This window comes from Nannospalax galili, unplaced genomic scaffold, assembly GCF_000622305.1.
Source record: "Nannospalax galili isolate Female #2095 unplaced genomic scaffold, S.galili_v1.0 scaffold585, whole genome shotgun sequence".
NCBI classification, from domain to species: Eukaryota; Metazoa; Chordata; class Mammalia; order Rodentia; family Spalacidae; genus Nannospalax; species Nannospalax galili.
In genome coordinates this window covers 417,356-431,227 of record NW_008354016.1, presented here as the reverse complement: position 1 = coordinate 431,227, position 13,872 = coordinate 417,356, and the positions used below count along the sequence as shown (strand labels likewise).

The 13,872-nt window shown below is 38.3% G+C and overlaps 1 protein-coding gene across 2 annotated transcripts in view; it reads right to left on the bottom strand.

Moving 5' to 3' along the window:
• Positions 1-13,872, bottom strand: part of Arhgap10 (Rho GTPase activating protein 10) — a 415,566-nt gene that overhangs the window by 196,315 nt on the left and 205,379 nt on the right. For both annotated transcript variants that reach the window (XM_017802706.2, XM_008851102.3), the window contains exon 13: positions 8,413-8,478. In XM_017802706.2, coding sequence (XP_017658195.1) covers positions 8,413-8,478 — 66 coding nt within the window. The remainder of the gene's footprint in view (positions 1-8,412; positions 8,479-13,872) is intronic.

The window sequence follows — 13,872 nt, the reverse complement described above, 5'->3', positions numbered from 1 at the left end:
GGAAACAGGAATTTACTGCTTGTTTGAATATACTGCTTGTCTGAATTTACTGCTTGAATTTACTTGTTTAAATTTACTGCTTGTAACCAATTAACTCAACTGGAGACACAGGCATCCGGAGATAGAGGCAAGTGCTACAGCCCCCGGAGCCTGACCTGTTCTGTGTCATGTCATGTAGACATGTCTGCTTACACAAGATAACAGGAAAGAGCCATGCCAGGCATATACCAAGCATCTCTCCCTGATTGAGACACCTGAAGGGAGTTGTAACATTTTTCTTGTTTTAAAGTTATTGGTTTGTGAAATGCTTGCTTTGAAACTATTGGCTGTATAAACACGGGCTTTTGTGTAACGGTTGTGGGAGCCTATATAATCTTTACCTAAAAAGGGTCGATGGTCGATCGCTCTAACCAGACCTGCGTGTCCTGGAAGGACGGTCGGCCCCAGTTAGCTGGTTTAATAAGACTCTGCTTGATCTTTGCATCTCCACACTCGTGCATTTGTTCTCCAAAAGACAAGTCACGGCTTGATCTTTGCATCTCCACACTCGTGCATTTGTTCTCCAAAAGAGACCCACCAAGTCACGGACCCTAACAGAAAATATTAATTATAGCTGGGCATGGTCGTGCACGCCTTTAATTCCAGCACTTGGGAGGCAGAGGCAGGTGGATCTCTGTGAGTTCGAGGCCAGCCTGGTCTACATAGTGAGTTCCCAGCTGGGCCTACAGGGAAACCCAAAGACCCAAAAAAAAAAAAAATTAATTCTAACCACAAATAGAAAAATAAATTTTTCCATTAATTTTATGAATTATAATTTATCAAACTGCAAATATGACATCTTGGTTACATTTCTGAATTTCCCAAGCCAAAGCAACTTCTTATTAAGTGCTTACTACTACATATACAAGGTACTGATTGTTGTTAGAAGTAAAACATAAATAATAAATATGCAGGCAATATAACCAGCAAATGAGAAATTTGAATGTTTCAGGGTAAAAAACAATGCAGAGAAACAATGCAGAGAAAAACGAGAAAAATTAAGATAAACACAAAGAATATCGCCTATATACAAAAACTAGCTTTTCATCTCTACAAACATAGGTTGTGAAGATCATGCATATGAACTAGCTACATTTTTTCATAAAAGTTAAGAATCCTTCCAAAGTATCATGTAGTGCCACACTTAAACCTCCTAACTTCCTGCCACCCAAAGGCAAGGTAAGTGCCTCCTCCACCTCACTCCTCTCCTGCCTTTCCAATCAAACATAATGACTTAGATTCCAGAAGCATCACATTCTTTCCAACATCAACACCTTTACTTTGGCTCTGTTCAAGGCCAAAATTCCTTCCTCCTGATAATCCATATAAATAGGAACCTGGACCATTCCCCTTTCCCTGAAGAATTCAGCTTAGGGGTAGGGTCTGCCCTTTTGCCTCCTGGCCATGAGAAGCTTTTGAGTTGGAAAAAGGAACTATTGACTTAGGTTTCTGAGCAATGCTACAAGACTTAAGACTTGTGGACTAAATGCATTTTGCATAGTGGGATAAACATGAACCTTGGGAGGCCAGAAGTAGAATGCTACAGTATGGATCTTAAGTGACTTCCAAAGGCCCAAATGCCCAAAGTATGGAAATTTAATGTCAAAAAAGGCTGTGGAAACAAGAGGTCTACCAGGAGGTCCTTAGGTCATTCCAAGTATGGCCTAAAAGAGAATCCAGCCCCTCCTGGTTCTCTTTGCAATCTGGCCACATGGTGAATGGTTTTACTTCACTGTGCACTCTTTCCATGATGCTCTGTCTCGTCACAGGGCAAAGACGCCAGAACAACTGATTATAGCCTGTTAATTGCAAATCTGAAAGCCAAAATACATCTTTTCATTTATTTAAAGAAAAAAATAAGGGGCTGGAGAGATGGCTCAGTGGTTAAGAACACTGGTTGTTCTTTCAGAAGACCCAGGTTCAAATCCCAGCACCCACGTGGCAGCTAACAACTGTCCATAACTCCAGTCCCAGGGGATCCGACAGCCTCTTCTGACCAGTGCGGGCATTACACAACACAGGTGCCCTTACCTACATGCAGGCAATACATGCATACACATAAAATAAAAATAATAAATAAATTTTTAAAAAAAATAAAGAAAAAATTAAATGGATCCTCCAGGCAGCCCTGAATCAAGATGCATCAAAGGAGCTAAAGAAAATGCTTGCATTTCTTTCCCCAGAAATGCAAGCCAAGCAGCCCACCATTCCAGCCACACTACACCTGCACAGTAAGGTTCATTTTCAGGGAGGTCAAGACAGTGGATGAAAGCTTATATAAAATGGCCTAGGATCCCCTTCCACAAAGGGACAATCTACCACAGGTAGCTGTCACATAGCTGTACCATAGCTGTCACATAGAAACAGTAAGTAGGTGGGACTGAAGCACAGGTGTTCTAGTTACTTATCCAAACTTTCCTTACAGAAGCCTCCATGTATAACCAAACACTAACTGGCCAGCATGACTCCAGAAATACCATTCAGGTGGCTCCACTATCTGCACCGTCTAATCGACTGTATTACTCAGTCACCTTACTTAGAGAGCACCCCTCCCCATGCACAAGCTGTGCATTCCACACAAGGTTACTAGTTTTCACACTAACTTTGTAAAGCCTGCAACTCTGCTCTTTAGCACCCTCTAGCACTGACCCAGCACTTCCAGCATTAAGTACAAAGGCTGAGGTAGTGCTCTTACTATTCCTTTGTGCTTCCTTTTCAATCAAACCTGGCTTGTCTCAGCTACATTCTGTCTCTACATCTTAGCTGAAGTTTCTCTGAATGTCAAGCTATAATTTTTCCCTACCTTTAAATCTAAAGAAGTTCACTCCTAAATCAGAGTCCTCAATTAACACTGAGTCTTTTCCAATCCATCAATGTGTACTCAGATTCTCTTAATCTGTGAAAACTTGCCATATTTTTATTTTATCACCTGGAATAATTCAATTGCTTACAAATCTTTTTGCTCTGCCTACTATTACTGGATCAAGGTTTATATGGAACCAACTTTTAATATGTATTCTAAGGCCTGGGGAAAGGCTATGTGCACCTTGAGATTGTTCAATAAATACTGGTTAACTGACTGCTTCCAACTGGCATTAGGGCTAAACTATGATAGGTCATCTGTTATAGAAGGAAGGAAAAGAACATTGTGCTATCTTCTTCAAAACTTCTGTCTTGTTTAAGTTGGATTATTTTTTAAGAAAAGAAGTTAAAAAGAAAAGATCCCCATGTGGAAGGAGACTAGCAACACTAACAGCAACAAATGTGAACCCTATTTTTCCAACACACAAGGGCAATGGGTCCCAAATTTTGTTACTGGATATTATAATGATGTAGGGAACTTTTAAAACACCCATTAGCCATTAAGTCAGACTAAGTATCGGTACCCCTCATCAGTACCTTTAAAGGTCCAATGTAGTTAATGTGCTAGAAAGGCTGGCAATAAACACCTTAATAATAATAAATAAATAATAATAATAAACACCTTCAACTTGGTATACTATAAGCTGTAAATTCCTAGTGGTATCAAATGGATAAAAGGATCTGACATGCTGTTAACTTCATAGCACATAACTACCTGCATGTGATACAACTGATTCAAATCAGAGAATAACTGAGAAACAGTCCCACCCAGACCAAGATATGTTAGTATCCATATTCCTTATTTTCTAATTATATGTATATATTGTATATCATATTATAAATAATATATAGCTTGTATTATCTATGTTACCTATTACATATTATCTAAGATAGATAGTATGTTACTACACCAAAGGTTATTTTTTCTTGAGATGCTGAGGACTACAGTAAAAGCTAGACATTTGACCAACGTTTTGAACAATTCCAGAGACATCGCAAATAAAGTTAATAAAATGCCAAATGTCCCTTTTTAAAAAGCTTGCTAAGAAAAAGGCTACACAACAGCAACAACAACAAAAAATTAGTTTACTCAAACCAAATAAAATGATTGTTTTCAGGCATCAACACTCATATTTAAAACACAGCAAACTAGGGCTGGAGAGATGGCTCAGCAGTTAAGAGCACTGACTGCTCTTTAGAGGACCCAGGTTCGAGTCCCAGCACCCACAGGGTGGCTACAAACCATCCTTAACTCCAGGTCCAGGGGAATCCGAAGCCCTCTTCTGACCTCTGCGGACTGCACGACATGGGTGTGCTCACAGACATGCAGGCAGTACACTCATACACATAAAATAAAAATAATAAATTTGTTGATTAAAAAAAAACACTGCAAGCAATGATTTGAAATCATTCTTTTCTTCAAGATCTCAATAAATGCTGCTGGAGTTGAAGAAGACAGTGGCTTGTCTCCCTACAAGTACACAGGCTGAACACCTAACTACCCTCAGAGGCACTAAGGAAATCAGATTGTTAAATGCTGGTATTCATTAAATATGTACCAAAGAGGTGCACCACAGTCATTGACATATATTCATCACTTATTTCAAGTCCAGTGCCTATTTTCCAGGTTGTGATGAGTTTAGACTCTTTAGAATTGAGTTGGAGGCATGTATTTGCCTATGTTCCACTGGTTGTGAACAAAAGTTATTTCAAACTGGAGGATTCACTTGCTAGCTAAAACCCTTAAGAACTGTCTCTCTCTAGCAGGAACCATCAACTAGGTTGGTTGCTCCAAAAGCCCAAGTATCTAAGTGATGAACAAAGCCTTCAATTAGCACTTGAAGAGTGGAAAGCTAAGCTTGTGTTTAAGCCATGGAGATCTAGAAGTTGCCTACTACAGGAACACATGCTAGATTTCACCTGATATGGAGAAAACACTACCCATAGAATTAAAAAATTAATAAATAGCCGCAATGTGGGTACTAGGAATTGAACCTGGATCCAGGGGAATCTGAAGCCCTCTTCCAACCTCTGCAGCATTGCACGACGTGGGTGTACTCACATACACGCAGGCAATACACTCATACACAGAAAATAAAAATAAATAAAATATTAAAAAATACACAAATGAAAGTCAAAGAGAGCTGACTTGAAGGAAATCATTAAGAACAATATTTACTGAAGGAACTTTCAAATTTAGAATAAAAGCCTAAGAGATTCAACCATGTCTCTCATTATAATAATATGCTCTGACTGTTAGTGCTTTCAAACACTATATTTAGTTTATTATTCTACTGAAAGCAAAGGATTTCAATAATGGAAGTTTTGGGGGAACCAAAGACCTCAAAAAGGAAAACGTATTTTTTGCTTCTATTTTTAAGTGGAAAATATATTGTGAAAGTGTAGGCCCATTCTCTGTTAAAAGTAATGTATATACTTAGAAGTGCATTGAACACATGCAGATTGCAACATGTTTAGCCCATTCAACGTATACAACATTCCATAAAACCACACATCCTCATCAGAAAGTCTTCAGACAGACTCAAGTATGTGTAAAATATACCCTTTGGAAAGAGAATTCATCAGCATCGATGAGCATGTAAATGATACAAGTACAGTGTGAACATAAGGACCTTGGGGGAAAAAAAGACACCTGAAGTATTAAGTGAAAAATATTCGAAGGTGTAGTCATTTCTGAAGCAATAAGAACATGAACTTTGTGAGCTTAACAAGACAAATGCTGAAATGAACACAAGTCTGACCTGTCAGTTTGAATTGGCTGGGTGTGAGCAAGGCAGCTTTCCAGGGCTTGTTTATAAGTGAACCCCAAATCATAAGACTGTTCTTATTTATCTATTATCTAGCATTCTAAGCTCACAGGTAGCAGTCTGGCTTTATAACAAAACCTACTTTCACAGAAAATTATCCAAATTCAGACTTTAGTATACAATATAAAAGAGTGTCTTAAACACTCAACTTATCCATATATCATAAGGTTTCTAAAGAATGGAGAACGACAACCTCCCGAACAGGCTGTGATGCAATGTTCAATTATTTGTTTCTCCCCAAGTCTGCTGGAATGGTTGCCAAGAGCAATGGCAGTATATTTTCTTAGTAGCTTTTATGATCACAGATAGATTAGCTTTCCTTAAAGTTAAAATGGAAATGCCCCAGTAATTATCAACAACTGAATGAATAAGCCAATTATGGTACAGCCATATAACAGAACACCACCTCTCATTTTAAAAAGAACTACAGGGGCGGGAGAGACGGCTCAGTGGGTAAGAACACTGGTTGTTCTTGCAGAAGACCTGGATTCAAAGCCAGCACCACATGGCAGCTAACAACTGTTTGTAACTCCAGTCCCATGGTCTCTGACAGCCTCTTCTGTCCTCCTTGGACATTGCAGGTGTACTTACCTATATGCAGGCAATACATGCATACACATAAAATAAAAATAATAAATAAATTTTTTAAAATAAGAACTATGGATAAACCTTGTAAGAGAAATCTCAAAAGTCATATGCTAAATAATGCCAGATTTCAAAATACTATAAGTTACATGCATGACTCTATCCTACAAACACTTAATGTTTTCCTGTGGCAACTAGGATGAAAAATGGCAGGTCAGTGGATACCAAAGACCAAGATGGGAATGGAAAGTGCTGCTAAGGCACAGAAGGGTATGTGGGGGAAATCAGAAATCTAGGATTGTGGTAGCAGCAGTTATACAACTGTATACACTGTTTGAAACCCATCAGTTTGGACAATTAAAATCAATGAATTTCAAGCCCCAACCCTAACTGAAGAGCTACTGATAGAGGATGGCTTCTAGGGGAGGAAGAGTGAGTTTTCTTTAAGGATGAGGCCAGTTGGGTCAACCATACTCCAGTGGATGGCCCCACACTCATGAGTATATTAGCTGCCCAACTTGACTCAATGAGGGTTTTTTTGGTCTTGTGTTTTTGTTTCTGGTCTTTTTGAGACAGGGTCTCCCTGTAGCCCCAGCTGGCCTGGAACTCACTATGTAGGCCAGGCTGGCCTTGAACTCACAGAGATCTGCCTGCTTCTGCCTCCTGAGTACTGTGATTAAAGGTGTGCCCCACCACACCCATTTTCAATGAGTTATTTTTTTAAAAAAGGACTTGAAGCTTGGCCAGGTGGTAAGATGAGGGAGAGGAAGGGGAGAGGAGGTGGGTCTGGGAGGAGTTAATGGGTGGTGTTAAATGAGGAGTTGGGGGTGAATATTATCTAAATACATTGTATCCAAGTATGAAATCTCAAAGAATAAAAAGTTTTTAAAGCATCAGTGAAGAATATTATCTAAATACATTGTATCCAAGTATGAAATCTCAAAGAATAAAAAAAGTTTTTAAAGCATCAGTGAATTGGGCAGGAGAGATGGCTCAGCAGTTAAGAACATTGGTTGTTCTTACAGAAGACACAGGTTCGAATCCCAGCACCCACGTGGCAGCTAACAACTGCCTGTAACTCCAGTTCCAGGGGATCCAACATCCTCTTCTGTCCTCCGCAGGCACTGCACGACATGGGTGCACTTATCTACATACACTCATACATATACAATAAAAATAATAGATAAAAATTAATTTTAAAAAAAGATCAGTGAATTTTACTATACTCAAATTGTACCTCAATAAAGATATATATTTATTTACATGTATATGTATATGTATGTGCATCTGCTAAGGTTCCAACATAGAGCTTTGTATGTGCTAGCCTCCACCACTGAGCTTAACACCATCCCTTAAAAATCATGTTTAATGAGATCCCCAAGAGACCATCTTTAAAGTGCTTGAAGGCAAAGTGACTGGCTGCCTATTCTTCCAATGATTTTGATAAGCTGAACTACATCCCTACAGAGTTCACATGTCCAAGTCCTAAATGCCAGTACCTTAGAACAACATTTTTTCTGAAAACAGGCCTCTGAGGGAGTAGTGAGGTCATTTCTTATGACAAAAGAAAATCTAAATACACAAAAGAGAGAGTAGGGACATGATATACACAGAAAAGTAAGGACATAAGATCACAGTGCGAAGGTACTCCGGAGTCTGCAAGTCAAGGACACAGGCCTCAACAGACACTAAACCTTGATCTTGGTTTAAGGTGCCTAAACAGAAGGCACCTTGATCTTGGCCTTCCAGCCTCCAGAACTGTGAGAAAATAGATTTCCATTTAAGCCATCTGGTCTGTGATATTTGGTGATGGCAGATCTAACAAACAAATGAAATTCCATTTTAATCGTGACCTCATTTTAAAAAAGAGAAATATGTGACGTTCTCTCACATTTACATGGAAGAAAAAGAGAAATTCCACATTGTTCTAATACAGGAATAACTGATTCTGTTACCTAGAATAAAGTGTTTTGTATTAACAGGGGTTACTTATTGCAGTAACCCCTAACCATGGCAAGGTGTGTCTTAGATGACTTTTAGATGTTGCATAGCTATGGACCTCCATGAATAAAACTATCAAGTGAAACATGATTGGTACCTCGTGTTTCAACAGCACTGATGCACTTTCTGAGAACTGTGAATCCCATCTTATCCAACTGTGCACCTATAAGAAACAGTTAAAAGAAATAGTTATGAAATGTTGACAAGTAAGCAGTTACCATATTTTTCTCTCTTACAAAAAGAGGAAAATAATTTAAAGGCAATGTAACTTTTGTTCTATTATTTTAAAAATGCTAAAGGACACATATTTCCAGTGTAAATGATATGCATGGAAAATTCATACAGTTTGAGGAGCACCTACAAGAAAATCAAAATAGCCAATCAAATAGTTATGAAATGTTGACAAGTAAGCAGTTACCATATTTTTCTCTCTTACAAAAAGAGGAAAATAATTTAAAGGCAATGTAACTTTTGTTCTATTATTTTAAAAATGCTAAAGGACACATATTTCCAGTGTAAATGATATGCATGGAAAATTCATACAGTTTGAGGAGCACCTACAAGAAAATCAAAATAGCCAATCATTACTTTTAAATTTGTAATATGAAATTAATAATAATAGGAATTATCTTAAATCAATTTATAATATAATTTTATGTTAATAATATAAATTATTTTAAACAGCCAAGAAGAAAATACCAGTTTCTAAAAGAAGCTAACTATAACTACTTTATATATTTTGTCAAAATTCTAATAGTATCTCACTTAAAGAAAACTAAAAATCTGAATAAATGCATTTAATTGAGAGTCTAGGCTCTTCTTTAACACAGGAAAGAAATTTAAAGAACAGCTTTTCAAAAATACTATTTTTGAAACTTAAATAAGTGTAAATTAAAAATTTGATATTTTGTGCCATGCTCTAAGCCTTTAAAATTTATTATTTTCCTATGAATTAAAAACAGATGATTCATGTGGCAAAACTTGTTGATTTGAAAACATATTATGCTTTTTCTAATGTAAATGATTGTGCATAACTTGCATATGCCTGTTTTTGCTTCAAAAATTCTATCTAGAAAAGTAGCATCTTCAGCCACTGTGTCTGGGGTCTAGAGAACTGTGATGCTAATGCCTGCATCAGAGACTCACTGCCCTTGAAAATAAACTTTGCTCACAATCCATACCACAACACCTAAAGTGATTTTTTTTTTTTTAATGTGTATGAGTGTTTTGCCAGCACGGACACAGATGCACCTGTGCATGCAATGCCCACAGGAGAGGGTATTGGAACCCCTGGAACTGGAGTTAGGGATAAAAGTTGTTAGCTGTCATATGGGTCCTGGGAGCCAAACCAGGATCCTCTGCAGGAGCATCCAGTGCTCTTAACCTCTGGCTGCTCTTGAAGAGGACCTGGGTTCTTTTCCCAGCACCTATATGGCAGCTAACAACAAACCATAACTCCAATTCCAGGGGATCTGACAATCTCTTCTGGTCTCTACAGGTACTACATGCACATGGTATACTTACATACATATAGACAAAACACTCATGCACTTAAAAAAGATAGTATAACAAAATGTAAAATAACAAAATAAAAGGACATAAAATGACAAAATAAAACAACATGAAATTTTAAAATTAACTAGAAGAAAAAAGAGACAAAGGAAAAGACAAAGAATGAAGGCAGTAATGAGAAAGGGAGACAAAGAAATGGAGGAGTGGGAGGGAGACTCATGCCAGAAGAGGGAACTGGCAAAGGAGACGAGAGAGAAGGGAAGAGGCAGCGGCCGAGGACACTTCTGCGGACACGCTCCCCTTCAGGGGGTCCTAGCCACATATAAGGCCAGGCTAGAGATGTCGAGTATTTGATTCAAGACTTAGTTCAAGTGATCACAACTATTTCTGAAAGTATGTGTTACATAACAGTGTTTCCAAACTGTAAATTTTTATACATATAACCTTAATTTCTCCAAATATACCAAAACTAAATCCAAAAAGAGCATGGTGAATCCTATTCATATCAGTGCTGACTGAGAACACAGAGGTAGGCAGTAGGTACTTTATTCTCCAGTACATGCAGCTCATGTAAAGATCCTGTCACACAGTACATGACCATGTTTTGTTATTTGTTGTTGTTGCTATTTTCCAAGATATAAGGATATACCTTGTACAACACACACTCAACTATAAGGGTAGAGGTTATTACAGAAGGGTTCCTACCCTAACTACCAGATGGTAACCATCACAAGACAGTCACAACCACAGACCTGCACAGAACCACTGCAACCTCATATAAAAGGCACTTCTGCAAGGACATCTGCCCGGAACTGAGGTGCTCAGTAAAAGGCTGGGCCACTCATTACTACCCACTCTAACCAAGGACTACTGTTACAAAATATCTGAGGTAACCCTTCTCATACTAAACTTCTCTCCCTAGGCTCTCTCAGACCTGCAGGCTTCTCTCTGCCAGTTAAGTCGATCACGCCCTCCATGCCTTGATTACCCCTCAGTCACCCTCCCATCTCCCTCTCCCCCAATCTCTCTTCCTAGCATGGGTCCTGTCCAATTCCTGTCTTAGCACAAGAGACACCTGAGGAACCATCACTGCTTCCAGATCCTGTAGCAACTCAGTTCCTTCTCAGGTACCTGGGGCGCTCTGGGCCTGGCCCCACCCTCACTTCCCTCTGCTTCCCTGGGTCTGAACAACCCCCCAGCCTCTTTCCTGGATGCCAAGGCTGACCTTTTCTCTTCTTGGTCCTTTGCATCCTGACCAACCCAGCTCCTCAGTGCAGAACCCAGGAGCCCTTGGAACCAAAATCTGCCACCATCTTCCTTTGCATCTCTGGGTGGCACAGCCAACAGCTGCCCTAGACCAGCGTCTTTCCTGGGCCCAGCTCCTAGGCCAGTCCAACCCACAAATTCCTGAACTCAAAATCTGTCCTGGAGGGATCCAGACCATAGGAGAAAGCCTGATAGCATCTGATCCACATCTGACTTGGGCCTCTGTGGGAATTCCTGAAGACAAAAGCAATCTGGACACTCCAATAAAAAAATCAAAAGAGAGAACTGGAGACTTAGAAGAACGAGCCTTTCATGCCCAAAAAGTAAACCACAAAGACACATAAAGTTCATAAAAAGCAGCAGACCTAAACTTGAAGCCTTGAGTCTCACACAAGAATCAGAAACTACAAAACAAATGCACATGTCAAAATCACAGAGAAAGAATAATAACATCAAAAACCAAAATAACATATCCCCACCAAATACCAATAGTCCTCTAGAGGAGTACAATGAGAACCCCCTAGAGTTAACGCAGGAAATGGAACTCAAAAGAACAATTATAAACACAATAAAAGAATTCAGTGAATTTAAAGAAGACACAAAGGAATCAAAGAACTGAAGGAAGATAGGGATAAACTTCTGAATGAAATAAGAAAAGGGTTAGAAATATTGAAGAATACTCAGGCTAAACTGAAGAAGGAAGTGAAACACTCAGTAAGCCAATTAGAAACAACAGGAGAAAGCCTCACCAATAGGATGAATGAAATGGAAAACAGAGTATCAAGACTGGAAGATAAAGTGGACGAAATAGACCACTCAAGCAAAGATTATGAAAAATTTAAGAAATCACAAGAATGGAATATGTAGGAATTGTGTGACACCATAAAAAGACCAAACTTATGAACCATAGGAATACAGGAAGGAGAAGAATCCCAAGATAATGGCATGGACCAGCTCTTCAACAGAAAATTCCCAAACAGAAAATTTCCCAACAGAAAGTTTCCCAAAATTAAAGAAAGACATGCCCACACAAATATAAGAAGCACATAGAAGACCAAAGAGACAGGACCAGAAAAGAAACTCGCCACGGCACATCATAGTAAAAACACTAAACGCATAAAACAAAGAGATAATACTGAAAGCTGCAAAAGAGAAACAACAAGACATATATAAAGGAAAACTGATTAGGATTACAGCTGACTTTTCAGGGCAAACTACTAAAGCCAGAAGAGCCTGTAACAAAGTACTCACAGTTTTAAATGACCACAGATACCAACCCAGACTACTACACCAAGCCAAAATGTCTATTACACTCAAAGGGGAAAGAAAATCTTCCATGACATAAATAGGCTGAAGGAATTCATGTCCACAAAACCAGACCTTCAGTATTATTGACTATACCCAACGGGCTGCGAAAAGAAATCAATGAAGGTATAACTGTGGAAAAGTACAGCTATATCAAGAATGTAAACAGAAATAAAAATGACAGGATTCAATATACATCTTTCATTAATATTATTAATATTAATTAATATTTCATAAATACTAACAGGCTGAACTCCTCAGTAAAAAGACATAGACTAGGTGAATGGGTTAAGAAAAAAAACCCATCTTTTTGTTGTCTGCAAGAAACCCATCTCACTTTCAAGGACAGACACTATACTAAAGTGAAAGGATGTAAAAAAATATACCAAGCAAATGGTACTAAGAAAAAAGCAGGTAGAGCAATTCTAATATCTGACAAAACAGACTTTAAACTAAAACTAAGCAGAAGAGATAAAGAGGGCCACTTAAATCTGATCAAAGGAACAATAAATCAAGAAGATATTACAATCATGAACATATATTCACCAAACTCTGGTGCACCCAACTTCATCAAAACAATACTACAGGACTTTAAGACCCAGATTAATCCCAACTCATTAATAGTAGGGGACTTCAATACCCCACTGTCTAATGAGATAGATCAAAAGGGCAAAGAGTTAACAGAGAGATATCTGAATTAAACAATACCATGTATCAAATGGACCTAACAGACATCTACCAAGTATTCCACCCAAGCACCAAAGGACATACTTTCTACTCATCACCCCATGGACCCTTCTCCAAAATCAACCATACACTGGAACACAAAAAAAACCTCAACAAATACAAAAAGATTGAAATAATTCCATGCATTCTATCAGACCACAATGCAATAAAGCTTACAATCAACACACAAAGAAGCCCTAATCACCACATGAACACATGGACATTAAACAACACACTCCTGAATGATGAATGGGTCAAAAGAGAAATTAAGAAAGAAAGAAAGAAAGTATTCCTGAAATTAAATGAAAAGGACAATACAACACAACAAAACCTCTGGGACACGCTGAAAGCCGTTCTTAGAGGGAAGTTTGTAGCTCTAAGTGCCTACATCAAAAAATCAGAAAGAACACAGATAAACGTCTTAACTTTGCAAATCAACACACTCAAAAAGCAACAACAAATGAAAGCCAAACCCAGCAGACAAGAAGAAATAACAAAAATCAGGGCAGAAATTAATGAAATTGAAACAAAGAAAACAATACAAAGAATCAACAATTCCAAGAGCTGGTTCTTTGAAAAGATAAACCAGATTGACAGACCACTAGCCCAGTTAACCAAAAGAAAGAAAGAGCACCTCCAAATCAACAAGATCAGAGATGAAAGGAGAAATATCACAACAGACACTAGAAAGATACACAACATTATAAGGGAATACTTTAAAAACCTATATGCTACTAAATTTGAAAAC